The following is a 15,136-nucleotide window of genomic DNA, read 5'->3' as shown; positions in this document are numbered from 1 at the left end:
CTTCTTGAGGACTCCCCAGCTTGTCAGTATTCATGCTTCTCTGGCTTGAGACCTGCTCTCCCTTCCCTTTAAAGCACAGCCCCTCCACTATCCCCTTAGCAGCTAACCCTGCACATCATCCACCCGGCACAACTCCAAGTTCAACTCCTCTCCTGAATTCACTTAGCTATTTTTTCATGCACTTCCACTGATTACATGTCTGTCCTATAACTCTTTCATATCAGATTTGGAGCTCCTGGAAAACAGGAAATGTACATTGATGAATTCTCCTAATGCAGCAACTAGTACCATCCTGTGGGGACACATTAAACACCTGTCAACTCCCTTCTGCATCCTGCCCTCCTGGGGGAGCCTAGGACTCATGAGAGTCATCTGTGTGAGGTCACTCGCTGAGCAACTGTGGAAAGGATCCCACAGTTTCTCTAACAGCATCACATTTAAGGGCTGGTGGAATCATGTGAAGGGATGAAGGGACAGGAGGAACCAAATGCCAGTGTGGCAGCTCTAATACCTATTCTCTTCTTATAGCATGAAGAATGAAAACCTTCCATGACTTCTGCAAAAAGTAAATTACAAAATGATGGCAACTGATAGAAAACAATGAACATATTTTTCTTGATAATGCCACACTGGCTGATCTGATCCATGAAACATTACATCATTCACTGGGCAATGTTCAGATTGTGTTTAAGAGTGTCTTTTTTTTTTTTTTTCCAGGAAAAAATACTCAGTGGCCACAGCATCATTAAAACCTTTAGAGCCAATATTAAGAAAACGTGTCAGTTGCCAATTTAATCTCAGATACTTTTGTCTCATTTCCCAAAGGCTTGTATGTAGAAACTGCAGTAAGAAAAGAGATGGGCTTCTTTGCTTTGCATGCATTTAAAAAATCACGAGGGAAACAGAAAATCACCATCAGAATACCACAGTAATAACTGTTGTAGACATGATCCACTGCTATATGATATGATAATTATTTATATACTATGTGATACTATACAAATCCACTGCTATATGATAAAAAATTTGAGGAATAACAGGATATTCACATAGTCCCAAAGTATTACTCCTACTATAGAGAAAAAGAATAACTTCATAGTTAGGAAATATGGGAAACACTACCTTAACCAAGTGATCAAGGTTAACATCACAATCAGTATGACATGTTGACATCATATGCCCGCTAATATGATGTGCTGAGGACGGTACATCACTTCTGGGATATTCTTGCTAAAAATACAAAACTTCAAACACATCATGGGAAAACATCAGCCAAATCCAAATTGAGAAAGTATTCAAAAAAAGCTGACCTGTGTTCCTTAAAATGGTAAGGTCATGGGTGACAGTGAAAGACTGAATTGTCACAGATCAGAGGAGACTAAGAAGACACTACTACTAAATGCAATGTGGGTACTGAACTGGATCCAGGAACAGAAAAAGGCTCTTAGTGGAAAAACTGGTGAAGTCCAATTAAAGTCTGTAGTTTAGACAATACTATGGTACCCATGTTAATTTCTTGGTTTTGACCACTGTACTGTAGTTTCGTAGAAGCTGCCATAGCAGCAGCTAGATGACGGGTATGCCTGAACTGTTTTATTTTTGCAACTTTTCTGTACCAGTAAAATTATTTCAAAATAAAAAGTAAATTCTTTTTTTTTTTTTTTTTTTTTTTTTTTGTGAGATGGAGTTTCGCTCTTGTTACCCAGGTTGGAGTGCAATGGCATGATCTTGGCTCACCGCAACCTCCGCCTCCTGGGTTCAGGCAATTCTCCTGCCTCAGCCTCCGGAGTAGCTGGGATTACAGGCATGCGCCACCATGCCCAGCTAATTTTTTTTATTTTTAGTAGAGACAGGGTTTCACCACGTTGACCAGGATGGTCTCGATCTCGGTTGACCTTATGATCCGCCCGCCTTGGCCTCCCAAAGTGCTGGGATTACAGGCTTGAGCCACCGCACCCGGCAATAAAAAGTAAATTCTAGCAAGTCTACTTGTAGGTTCCTCAAAGTATTAAAAGCAGAGACTAAAAAATACTTGTATACCACTGTTCATAGCAGCATTACAATGGCCAAAGGTGTAAACACCCCAAATATCCATCAACAGATGAATAAACAAAATGGTGTGTGTGTGTGTGTGTGTGTGTGTGTGTGTGTGTACATACAGGCATATATATGTATATATGTATATACAGTGTGTATATATACATACATACAGGCAAATAATCTGAAGACATTTCTCAAAAGAAGATATACTTAAGGCAAACAAACATATGAAAAGGTGCTCAACATCATTCATCATCAGGAAGATGCAAATCAAAACCACGAGGAGATATCACCTCATGCCTGTTAAAATGGTTTTTATCAAAAAGACAAAAGATAACAAGTACCTGGCAAGAATGTGGTAAAAGGAAAACTTGGTGCCCTGCTGGTGAAAATGTAATGCTACAGCCACAATGAAAAAGAAAATGGAGGTGCCTCAAAAAATAAAAAAATAGAACTCCACATAAGCCAGCAATCCCACTGCTGGGTATATATCAAAAGCAATTAAAATCAGTATGTTAAAGAGGTATCTGCATTCCCATGTATACTGCAGTGTTATTCATAATAGCCAAGATATGGAACCAAACTAAGTGGTCTCCAGAGGATAAATGGATAAACAAATTACGTGTATATGAAATATTTAGCCTACAAAAGAAGGAAATTCTGTCAGTGGTGGCAACATGGATGAATGTGGAAAACATTATGCTAAGTGAAACAAGCCAGACATTGAAGGAAAATTCTGCATGATCCCACATCGATGTGGTATGTAAAACAGTGAACTCACAGAAGCAGAGAACAGATTTGTGATTCCCAGAAACTGGTGCACGGGGACTGGGGAGACCTTGGTCAAAGTTTGAGTTATGCAAGTTGAGTAAGTTCTGGAGAGCTAGCGTGCAGCACTATGACTACAGTGAACAATACTGCATTGCATACTTGAAATTTGCCAAAAAAGGAGATATGTGTTTTTGCCATGAAAAAAAATCTATTTAGTATGTAAGCTGATGGATATTAGCTTGATTGTAATGACTATTTCACAATGTGTATATTTATCGAAACACCAAGGTGTACACCTTATATATATTTGTCAAAAATAAACAAAAAACCCAAGGGATGACTTATTCATTTCTGTTCCACCCCTAACTCCAAAGTTTCAAACAAGACAGTCACATGCTAAAACAGGGATTACTAACCTGAGATATTTTCACTGCTGGGTAGCATCTTTTTAAACTTTTCAAAAGAATAGGCTCATGGCAGACTGGATGTCCCTAGTCTCTATGTCCTATCACTTCCTATAGCACCTAGCACACAGATGTGCATTAAGTATTGCTGAGTTATGAATGAATAAACTGACCTCTTAATACAAAACCACTCCCCAAATGAAGAATTCAAATTATTATTCTAGAAGGGACCCCCCGCCCCATCCCATCTCCCACCTACACACAGGTAACCCTTGTTGGAAGTTATCTGGGCCACAGATTAACCTTTCATAGATAAACTATGGATCTTACTGATCTTCTATCTCCTTTAGCCATTTCAACAATGATAGAAAGGGTCAGAGAAAAATAACTCTCAAAATAATCAGTTCTGTAAATTGTCAAGGTTTCTGACTGACTAATACAAAATAATCATTGAAAATGCACCTTATATACTCTTGGGGAGAGAAAATGACTCAGAGGGTTTAAAAGTAGAATAGAAAAATTTACATTTTATAAACTGTCGTTCTACATTGATATGCCATAGGAGGGCTGCTCATCAATGTAATCCCCCAATCAAAGGCCCTGAATGACAAGGATGCTGCTATGACTTACCTTTATAAGCAACCTACAGAGCCACTTACTATTAACTACACAGAAATAATGAGAAAATCAATCTTATGGTTTCTTGCACACACCTGTTTCTGACAGATGCATAAACATTCAGCTTGATCACTCACACTTAGCTGTAAAAGACTTTTTTTTATTGCTCTAAATCAAATCCAACTACCCTCAACAGTGATGCATCACACACTGCAGATTTTCAAAAGGATCTCTGAAGGCAATTCAAATGAGGCTTCTGTAAATGGTTCTAGCAATGGCAGGATTACATCTCGGGATGGTGGGTGAAAAATAAGTCACATTACTTCAACTGCCCACAATATTCCTGGTATCCTGAGGTTGACGTTCTTTGAAAACTCCCACAGCCCACTTTTTATTCTCCAAAGCCCATCACAGGGAGCAGATTCTCCACAAATATCTGCTAACCAGTTGACCTCACTCCTTAAACTCCAAACATTCAGGAAATTAGAGTTCAGCTATAAGCACAAGGCTAGAATGTCTGAGTTTACAATAAGCTAGAGCTGGGGTACAGTGTCAAGATCCCTTACTTGGCGAAGGCAGAAACAGCCTCAAATACTGTCCCTAACTCGCAAGGTGATGACATGATCAGGTCACTTGTCTCTCTAAGCCTCCACATCTTCATCTCCCACCCAACCATGTTAAATGATGTTAATATCGACACTAGCACTCAATAAATAGCTATTATTCATATTATTCAAAGTAGAATAATTTTGATAGATGCTTACCTCTCTCAGAGTTGGCTTGCCAATGAAAAAGTCTGTGTTTTTGCTGCTTTTGGGTGGGCTGAACTTGGGATTCAGAAACGCACATCCATTTGCGATAGCCTCCAGGGGAGCTGGACCCTCATAAGGGAACCCAAGCCCAACAAACAACTGTAAGACAGAAAACCGCACACTATATGAACACATCAGGCAGGACGTGCATTCCTGGCTTGCAGGGGGCGGTTCTGTGGCCCATTCCCGTGTGTACACCTCACTTTGGAAGGCTCCCAGGCCCTGGGGAGTGGGACAGAGAGAAGTCAGCTTACACCAGGATCTGAAAAAACTACAAACTTCTAAAGACCCCACAGAGCTGCTCAGCTCACTGTGCTCTCTTCCACTAAGGAGGCAAAAAATTAAGTGTCTGGGGATATCAAGGGGTTAGGGAGGTTGGAGTATTAAAGAAAACACCACCACCACCACCACCACCACCAAGACCCAACAATAATCTTTCTGTAACTCACCAGGAAACATGACTGGAAAAACACTTGCTTAACTACACAGAAGGTTTCTTCATTGAACCAAAGAAACAACAGGCCCTTTCAGGAATGCTGGGCGGAGGGACAGAAAGGTCACTTGGAGATTTGATTGCAGTTCAAATGGAACTGCTTTAAAATGATGGTAGGTCAGTAAACACAGGTTTTCATAATGGGTTTGACACTGGGGGAAACCAACATCTTGGTGTTTATTTTCCCCTCAGATAGAGAGAGGGTGCTGTGTTGCTGAATCTGCAAGGCAGCTGCTTCCTTTTCCAGCAGGCAAACCATGTGCTTCCCCCAAGACAAACCATAGATGGCAGCAGCAACTTGCTCTGAGTCCTCAGAGCAACAACCGCAGCTGGGAGCCACGATGACAAAGGGGGCAAGCTGCAGTTCAGTGGTGCTGATTTCCTGGGTCCAAAAATGAAATAACTGCTCCCAGAAATGCCTCGGCACATACCAACTCAGTGGGTGTTCTTCTCACTGCTGGAGCACCGCAGGTTGCTGATGGGCAGGGTCCAAACCTGGGCTTGATGAAGCTGTGTCCTCCCTATCCGCAACAAGGAGACTGTTCTGTTCTAGCCCCCAGAGGCACATTAAGTGAGAAAGGATAACTGGGCCCCAGGGCATCGTTTCCTTCTGCCCTCACACAGAGCGTCACCTACCACACGGGCAAGTGCCGAGACGGAAGGAGATGGCTCAACTAGATTGAGCTGCATGCTGGGCTCTCTTTTACCCTCATCTTTTCACAGTAATCCCCTACTTCTCACCAGCTCTCCTCTCTTTGCAGCTGCTCTAACTGAACCATCATTTAGAAAGGTTCAGCTGAAGGGTGCCAGGCTCAAGCTGCTGGGCTATAGGTGTCAGGCCAACCCTGAGCACAGCCCATTGTGACATCCTGGAGAACCAGGGAGCTCCTGAAGGAATTCTGGGGCAAAGCACTAACATCACAGGTTTTCTGGACCTATTCACTTTTGTTTTGCACACAACGGGGTACTCAATCTTTTTGGTTTTTTGAAAGAATAAACTTTCATTTCCTGCAAACTACATGCTCATAATGCCAGAGACGTCCACAGGGCAGGGAGTTGGGGAGAAAAGAAGCTTTGAGAGGCCAGCAGAGCTCCTCCTAATGCTGGCTGGGTCATTTCGCCTTGAGCAGTAGAACCACCGGAGATCACGGGTGAGGGTGGGGGTGGTGTTGAGGAAAACTTGGTAGCCAGGAGCCTGGAAGCTGCAGGATAAAGGGAAACCTCTACTATCATTAGGAAACTCATGCTCTGCATTTTACTCTTATTATACAGCTAACAGAAATGAGACTGTTAGAACTTATAACTATGGGGTGTGGCCTGGGTAGGTGGCTCAGGGGTCGGGGAGATCTGACGGCTTCAGAAAAAAATGGAAGAAAACAGTGGGATGTACTAGTCCCAGGATGTCCCAGCTTTATGGAATATGAAGAATCCAGGGTTGTTATCCTCCAGGCTTGTGATCTCTGTGATCTGCCCGCTCCTAGAGGGCAGCTTTCCAGTGGAAAACAGGTGACCTTCGTCAGGCCATGGTTGGGCACAAGGTATCACAGGGAGTCCAGAACTTTCTGACTGAGAAGAAAGGTACTAGAAGACGCAGATCAGGATCTCTGCAGGTTTAGTCAGAGAACGCGCAGTGCTTCCTGACCTCTGAAAATCAAGGCCTGCCATCAAGTATGGATACCTTCATCAACTCTAAATTTCAAAGACCAACTCTGGAGGAAATGCAAGCAGCGCAAATGTTTGTCTATTTAAATAGAAAATCTTGAGAGAAAATTTAATTAGTTTCTTTAGACCAACCAATCTGAATCCATTAATTAACAGGATTTGAGGCTGTTGCTTAATGGACTTGAATGTGACCTAGGTTTAATAATACCTGAATAACAATATGAACCATTTCTTCTGCCCTGTGAGCACCACAATATCTCAGGACACCTAAAATAAAAACTTTAGGGTAACTCTCCCAAGCCTCATGTGTTCAGAATGAAGCCTAAGCAAATGCTGCATAATTTCCTGGCAATGAGCTTTTTGTCACACACATTAAGATTGTAGGAAATGAATTACTTGGAAATGCCGAAATAATTTTTTTTTTCACTTCAGTAAATAAGCAATTTTTTTCTTGCTTCTTGTGTACTTATTGCCTGTGACATTCCAATGGAGCAGATGTGTTAAGATCAAACAGCACATCTGATGTCTGAATGAAAACACAATAGGCAGAGAGAGTTCTTCACCACCAAACAGCACTCCGTAAACTTCCATGCGCTTATGGTCTTGCCACACACTGGCACCTTAACCACACTGAATGGCTTTTCCCCTAATCCCCTGCTATTCTGCCTACTTACCAATTTCCTTAGCAAGGAAGCAAAAGACACACTGAGAGAATGTACTCAAGTGCCAAGGCTTAACTCTGCCAGAGAAAACCGGCCATATTTTATTTATACTTCACCTGGCCTTCAGAAGCCCAGAATCTAATAAGGATGTTCCAGATGACAAAATATCTCCATGGCTGCGACTCTAGCTCCATCAATGAGTATTTCTCACAGAGGAATTGGTGCTCTAAGATTAAATTTTTGAACTAATGCTAAGCAGAGAGAACAGATGAAGCACCACACGTTTTCTTCATGGTATAGGATTGGGATATTCCTACACATCCACAAAGGATCCAGTAAAACCACTCAGATTTTCCCACTCTGTGAAAGAAGAAACAGTTGTTTTAAACTGCTAAGTGAAGTAAGAATCCTTTAAATATGGATAAACGGGATTTTATCCATGGGCTTGGTCAGTTTCACTCTTAATGGATCCTCACATCGAGGATAATCCTAAATAGGAAATGCATACTCAACACACACTTCAATTAGCAAAGTTAGTGTGGTGACTCTAGTGGGAAACTAAGCAATGTATCACCCCCAGTTCACCAGATGAACTGATGAATTCACTATTGGCACAAAGTGCCCAGAACAATGTGGTAATTATTAGCACAGGTTCTGGAGTCAGATCAGGCTTCAAGGCCTGGCCCATCATTTACTAGGTCAGTAACAATGACAAATTGCTAGGTGCTTCTGTCTATGGATTCTTTAAGGCTCATTTATAATCTATTCTATTTATAGGACCTTCATCCAGGTAACAAGCTTTCTAAACCTCAGTCTTTTCATATGTAAAATGGATAAAATAATAGTGTTTTATTTCATGGGGATGCTGTGAGGATCACATGAGCTAGTACATGAAAAGGGTTCATTCCAAGGCTTGGCACTTAGTAAGCATTTGGTAAACAGTCACTCAAGTTCAAATCCGTATGTAACTTCAGGCAGCCACATACCATGGCCTTGTATTGTTTAGATGGAATTTACGTGTGCAGGAGTTATGTCTGTGGGTTTTTACAAGATGTTCAGCACCTGCAAGTGCATTTATGAGTTCTCACTGTTTCATAAAGCACCTGTACTAAAAAAAAGGGGAGGGACATTCATCAGAAGAGAGAGGTAAGAGAGGATATGGTTTATAGTGACTGCCACATAAGCCAGTCCCACGAGTCACGTGCTATGGCTAAGCTTTATTTTTTACACAATGACTAGGAATCATTATATTAATGTTTCTGGTAATAGGTATCCTCTCATATCTTAAAAATAATCCAGATAAGGGCTGGGTATGAAGAAGACAATTTTTTCAAAATGTGATTCTTTTATGCAGCCCAAGGAGTCCCTCTCTGGCCATCTGCCTTCTTTCAGGTACCAGATGCTCAAGGGAGAGATAAACAGTGACCCCAACTCTCTCACATCCAGGTTGGCGCTATCCTCGTAAGAGCTCCACAAGCCTGTAACTCATGACCTGGAGACTCTCTAGGGAAGAGCTGAAAGGGCCAAGGAGGCAAAGATAAGGAGACCCACTGAGTGTGTTTACATGCTCAAAGCAGACTTCTGTCAACATCCCCTGCTAAACCAAAGACTATTTCCTGAAGACCAGCTGGCTGATTATGCCTAGCTACCTAAATACCCTTTTAGAAACAAAACCACAGCAACAACAACAAAATAGTCTGGGCGTGGTGGCTTGCGCCTATAATCCCAGCACTTTGGGAGGCTAAGGTGGGCGGATCATGAGGTCAGGAGTTCGAAACCAGCCTCGCCATATGGTGAAACCCCATCTCTACTAAAAATATAAAAATTAGCTGGGCATGGTGGCAAGCACCTGTAGTTCTAGCTACTCAGGAGGCTGAGGCAGAAGAATCCTTTGAACCCGGGAGGAGGAGATTGCAGAGAGCTGAGACTGCACTCTAGCCTGGGCAACAGAGAGACTCCGTGTCAAAAAAACAAACCAAACCAAACAAAAACCAAACCACAAACAACAGCATCAAGATAAAAAGTTCCCGAGTTTCGATCATTTGAAAGCCCTAGTGTAAAATCAAACACATTACAATTCACTTTGTAAATATATTCACTTGGAGACAGGGGAATAAAACAGTATTTGCATAAATTTAAACCTGTAGATGCTGAACATGTTCAGCTGGGCCAGCCTGAAGTGCTCACCATTAAAAGTCCACTCAGGCATCACCTCCTGCGAGGACCCTTTGCTGACCACGCCTCTCTCACACAAATTCCACACCAGGAAAACCCCTCAGCTCCCAACATGGGAGGCAGCAAAACAGGCTTATTCACCACCAGAACCTCAGTGGCTGCTTCATTAAAATGGTACTGTTTTAACAATACTAAGATCACTGGATTTTTGTGAAGAAAAGGCGAATACACAGAATACACAGGAAGGGTTTAGCATAGGGCCTAGCACATGGTAGAGGGGAGACATAATGGCTGTTACTGCTATAGGAAGCCGCGGACAGTGGCTCCTGTCTTCTGAATGGGACCACCCTATCCACTACACTGATTTCACAAGTCACAGGACCACATTTTACACAGCTGAACTGTTGGCCCCACTCACAGCGTGACAATAAGGTTTTATGTTGGTATCATTATTTGAAATTATTACTAGTTCTACCTGTGTACTTTTCACATTGTTACAGCTACCTGCTTTCCTTCTCCAGCACACCGGCGTGCTCCTTGTGGGCAAAACTGCTTGAGTCATCATTGTATCTATAATGTCTAGACTAAGGCCTAGACTATATCTAATACTTAGTATTATACTTACTTGCTGGATGAAAGAGCAAAAGAATAAATACGAGACTGGATCTTTCCAGCAATCAAATGTCTCTGCACAGAGGCTGAACATGTACATATTTGGGTGTAGGGATGCGCTTTTGCTCTGAAAGTCAAGTAGGTTACTGACTCATACCTCTGTATACTCTTCAGTCTACATACACGTATAGATGGGGGAGAGGCAAGGAGGCATGTATGTGTTCATACCATTTTTTCCCCCATTTAGATGGCATGGAAATGACTTGCAGTATGCTCACTAGGATGAAACTGCTTCAGTTGGCTGCCTGAAGGCAAATGGGAATCTGTAATAGAAACAGAAGGACGGCTCCCCCAAAGGAAGCAAGCTCTTGGGCTATCACTCACAGGGCCTGGAGATGTAGGCAACATCACAGAAAGGCAGGCATGGGGTATCAGAAGGATACTGTATCTCCCCTAGCTGGGGAGATCATACAGCTCTAGGCACATGGCATATGAGAACAGAAGGAAATCTCAGAGATCCCAGATGGTCAGTGTGTTTCCTTCTGACTCCTTTCTTTCTTCTTTTTTTCTGTATGAGACGGATTTTCGCTCTGTTGCCCAGGCTGAAGTGCAGTGGCACAATCTTGGTGCACTGCAACCTCTGTCTCCTGGGTTCAAGTGATTCTCCTGCCTCAGCCTCCCAAGTAGCTGGGACTACAGGCACCTGCCAACACACCTGGCTGATTTTTTTTTTTTTTTTTTTTTTTTTTTTTGGTATTTTTACCAGAGATATGGTTTCACTATGTTGGCCAGGCTGGTCTTGAATTTGTGACCTCGTGATCCACCCACCTTGGCCTCCCAAAGTGCTGGGATTACAGCTGTGAGCCACTGCGTCCAGCCCCTTCATTCTTTATACAATCATCTAAATACCTTTTATAAGCCAGGCACTATAAATGCACCTGTGGATAGAACAAGCAAAGGCCGTCTCCCCTCACATAGCTGCATGAGGGTCTGCTGCCTCAAGCCCTGGGTTTTTCAGACAGCCTTTTTTTAAAGACAGGGTCTCCCTCTATCACTCAGGATAGAGTGCAGGTGACCTCGGCTCACCACAACCTCAGCCTCCTGGACTCAAGTTATCCTCCCATTTCAGCTTCCAGAAAATCTAGAACTACAGGTGAATGCCACTATGCACAGCTAATTTTCTATAGAAATGGGTTTTCAGCACGTTGCCCAGGCTGGTCTTGAACTCCTGGGCTCAAGAAATTTGTCCACCTCAGCCTCCCAAAGTGCTACGATTACAGGTGTGAGCTACTGCACTGCACCCGCCTCAGACAGGTTTCTGACCACATCCAACCTCAGTAAGAAAAGACATAGTTGCGGGGGGTGGGGAGGGCAGGGTGGCACTGTCAGGCATGAGGATAAGATGGGTCAGAGGCACACATACTGCTTATTTGCCAGGCCTGCCCAGGTTCCTAGGTGAGTCCCACAGGTAAGCTGATAAGCTGACATGATGGGGAAATAGGACTGTCGTGACCCACCTAAGTCTTGGTTAATGAGTGGAGGTCTGGGTACAGAAGGGGGACAGCAACAGCACGTGCAGAAGCCGCAGCTTTGCCTGTGTTTTTCCCCACAGCCACAATGTTTTCAACTGTAGAAAGGACAGTACTGGTCCAGCTCACAAACCACCGAGTGAGCTCCAGATGCAAATGCACCGTTCAGTATCATATATGAAATAAGGAAGACTGGGGGAGGTGGACGTGAAGAGGTTAAAACCAGGAAGATGAGGAAAGAAGCCAACTGAAAAGAGATGGAGATTTCAGCCAAAAATAATAACATGCCACCCTAGTGAATCCTAATTTGCAGGCTTACACGGCACTCCTAGAGTTTGCTGGACTGAATGACTCGCCTGTGGTCATGTAATAAATAATTCATTCATCCAAATTTATACCCCAATTAGAAGAGTCTGCTAGATCCCAACAACTTCCTGGCACTTTTAGCCCCAGTATTAGTGTTATATTGAATTCCTTCCATCTTCACAGGTTCCCTGACGCAAGAGGCTACTAATGACGCCTGCACCCCTAATGGCATACCTGGACAACATTCTGCTGAGCAGAGGGTTTCCTAAGTTTGGTGCAGAGATTCAAAGATGGCTTGTAAAGAAAAATAATGAGTCAGAAGCTGACTAAGCATCAGTCATCTATCTATGTCTCTAACCCTCTTGAGGAGATCAGCCCTGCTTCCCTCACCAGTAAGGCGTCCAAGAAGCATGTGAATCCTGTTCATCCTGCAGACATTTGCTTCTCGGCAGCTCCAGTTCCCCTTTCCAATGTGGATTAGAATCCATGGCTTTTTAATTGCTCACAGACACAGAGAAAGGCATCAGAAACAGAAAGGGTTATAGATGCAAAGCCTGATTGTTTTTCCATGTCATTATTTCAAAGCCGAAGGTTCATTCACTTTGGAGCCTGTGGCTGTGTGCTGGGTGTGAGGTGAGTCAGCAATACACTGCCCCATTCTTGTCATATTTGCCAAATGTCTGGGACATGATTTCACTCAAGAGTATTTTAATATACTCTAGTCAGGGAGCAGGCAACAGGTAATGGGATCAGTGCCACACTCTACGCGGGTCCCTGTTTTTCAAGGATGAACATACACCCCTCATGCTCTTTATTTCAGCCTGCAATCCTTGTTCATTATGCAAACTTGGACACAGTGGCCAGATCTCCACTCTGGCCTATTTCCTATTCTCTGACAGGGTAATGGATGGTAGGTAAGTAAGGGTTCTTTTAAAATTTGTGAAGCTGAGAGAGACATTCATGAGGTTGGGTTAATAAAAGTGTGCAAGACAGTAATGGCACGCTGCTGAAAACCAGCTCTGCCAAAGGGTTTTTAAAGGAGCTTGAGCTCTTTCCACAATCCGATGTGGAGAAAAGTAAAATGAAACAAATGGCAAAAATAGTACTGCCATTAAAGGGCCCAGACATTCGGATGATTCTAAAATGTCAGCCTACGACAGAAGGTGATAGAAAGCAAACAAAGTGAAAACTAGAGAACACACTTCACTCCTGGATAGCCAAAAACAGTCATCAGACTGCAGATGACCTTGGAAGGAAATAAAATCTTAAAACAAACCAGGTCTTTGGCCAAAAGGCTAAAGAATTGGTCAAACTATTTTATTTGTGGCATCATACAAATACCTTGGACACAGAAAGGATCAAATGCATTTACAGATGGAGAAACTGAGATATATATTCTTCTGGCTAATGGGTGTCTATTTAGTGTTCTCAGGTTTTATGAAGATAGTACATCAAGGGCCTAGCAGAGCTTTAATTTGCAATTAAAAAATCATAAGTCAGGGCCACCTCCAAGACTTCGCCCCAGTTTACTGTGGGCAAGCCAAACTCTCTAGCCTATTTCCTCATGTTCAAAATAAAGTTAATAATAATAACTGCTCTATCTGCCTCTTAAGGCTGTTGTGAGAATCAAAGAAGATAGCGTATGTGAATACACTTTTTATAAATGAGGTATCACACAATGATTGGCAATCGAGATTATGCCATAGAAGTCTACCTGCTCAACCTCTCTCCCTTACCTTGAACATGAAAACAAAGTGAACCACAGATGACAGCTGAGAAATGCACTACTGATAATAAGCTTCCTTGTGCTTTGCATACCACGAGAGGGATCCATGTGCCTGCTTCACACCTGCATCCCTTGTACAATGCCTAGCACTTTGCAGCTACTTAATATTTGTGAAATTCATAAATAAAAACTTATTAATACACCGGATGGAGTTTATCTAATACACTGAAGTACCGGCCAATCCTTCAAGGTCAAACTCTCGTTTCTTCACAAGTCCCTGAACTTTATTTGGTACTTCCACGGCAGAGTTACAGAAAGAACACAGACCACTGGGTGGACTTCCCCACAGTGTCAAAGCAACAGGTCATCATGCTACTGCAGAGCAAAATGATCCTCAGGGACTTCCCCGGCTACCTCCACCACATGGTCTAAACTTTGCCTCCATCTGTGCCAATCAGACCCTCCTCCCCCTCATCCAATTTTACCTTCCACTATTTTTCAACACTTAGACTAGATGGGTTGGCTTCTAGCTCTTTCCTGAATAGGGCATCTGCACTTCCACCATCTGACTCTAACTCCTGTCCGGCCCAAATGCCAGGTGTGTCTACACCCCACCCATCTTTCATCTCTTGCATCTCTCCTGACACTTGCTCTGCTTCCTGAGCCCACAGTGACTTCGCCCTCATCTGAACTTCTTCACTGTCTAATGCATACTTGCCCAACAAAGAGGTATGAGGAAAAGCTGGCTGGGAAACCCACTCTTTGAGCAGTGATAATTGCGTTGGGGGAGAGTTCAACACCCTGGCTTACTTTGAAAACCACTGCTCCATCAGAAGGTCCATCCTTCCAGGCAGGGTCTTACCTTTTCCATCCACAGCCTTATCCCTAGCCCCTTGCTTGACACCTGACACTGATAGGTCCTCAGGAAATACAATTTTTGACTAAATCAATGAGCAAAACTTGTAACAATTTCATTCCACAATTCACTGACTTTTCAGTTGACACTGGTCTTGCAAACTGCTGCCCCAAAATAGCCGAAAGAGCTTATTGCAGCACTGAAAAACAAGCATGACATATTCTGATCCCATTTTCACAGTCAATGGTAACAACCTGAACACCGCATCCCTGGTGAATTTTTACCTTGGTTTCTCGAAGAAGAAACTGCAGGTCCCGTCCACTGAGGATACCATGGTTTTTCACGTAACTGGGAATATTCTTTGTGCTGGAGCCATATACAGTTGCATGCACTTCCATGTATGTGTGAATAATGTCCAAGTAGATCTTCTTATTCTAAAGAGGAGAACAAGTAGAAGACATTTCTCTTTG

General features: G+C 42.9%; 1 protein-coding gene across 9 annotated transcripts in view; it reads right to left on the bottom strand.

Moving 5' to 3' along the window:
- Positions 1–15,136, bottom strand: part of MGAT5 (alpha-1,6-mannosylglycoprotein 6-beta-N-acetylglucosaminyltransferase) — a 325,037-nt gene that overhangs the window by 35,880 nt on the left and 274,021 nt on the right. For all 9 annotated transcript variants that reach the window (XM_074399900.1, XM_039479867.2, XM_039479866.2 and 6 more), the window contains 2 exons: positions 14,951–15,100; positions 4,598–4,744 (listed from right to left, as the gene is read on the bottom strand). In XM_074399900.1, the coding sequence (XP_074256001.1) occupies positions 4,598–4,744; positions 14,951–15,100 (297 nt within the window). The remainder of the gene's footprint in view (positions 1–4,597; positions 4,745–14,950; positions 15,101–15,136) is intronic.

This window comes from Saimiri boliviensis, chromosome 5 (assembly GCF_048565385.1).
Source record: "Saimiri boliviensis isolate mSaiBol1 chromosome 5, mSaiBol1.pri, whole genome shotgun sequence".
NCBI classification, from domain to species: Eukaryota; Metazoa; Chordata; class Mammalia; order Primates; family Cebidae; genus Saimiri; species Saimiri boliviensis.
Note: the sequence above shows the minus strand (reverse complement) of the source record. Positions and strands in the feature narration are given on the sequence as shown.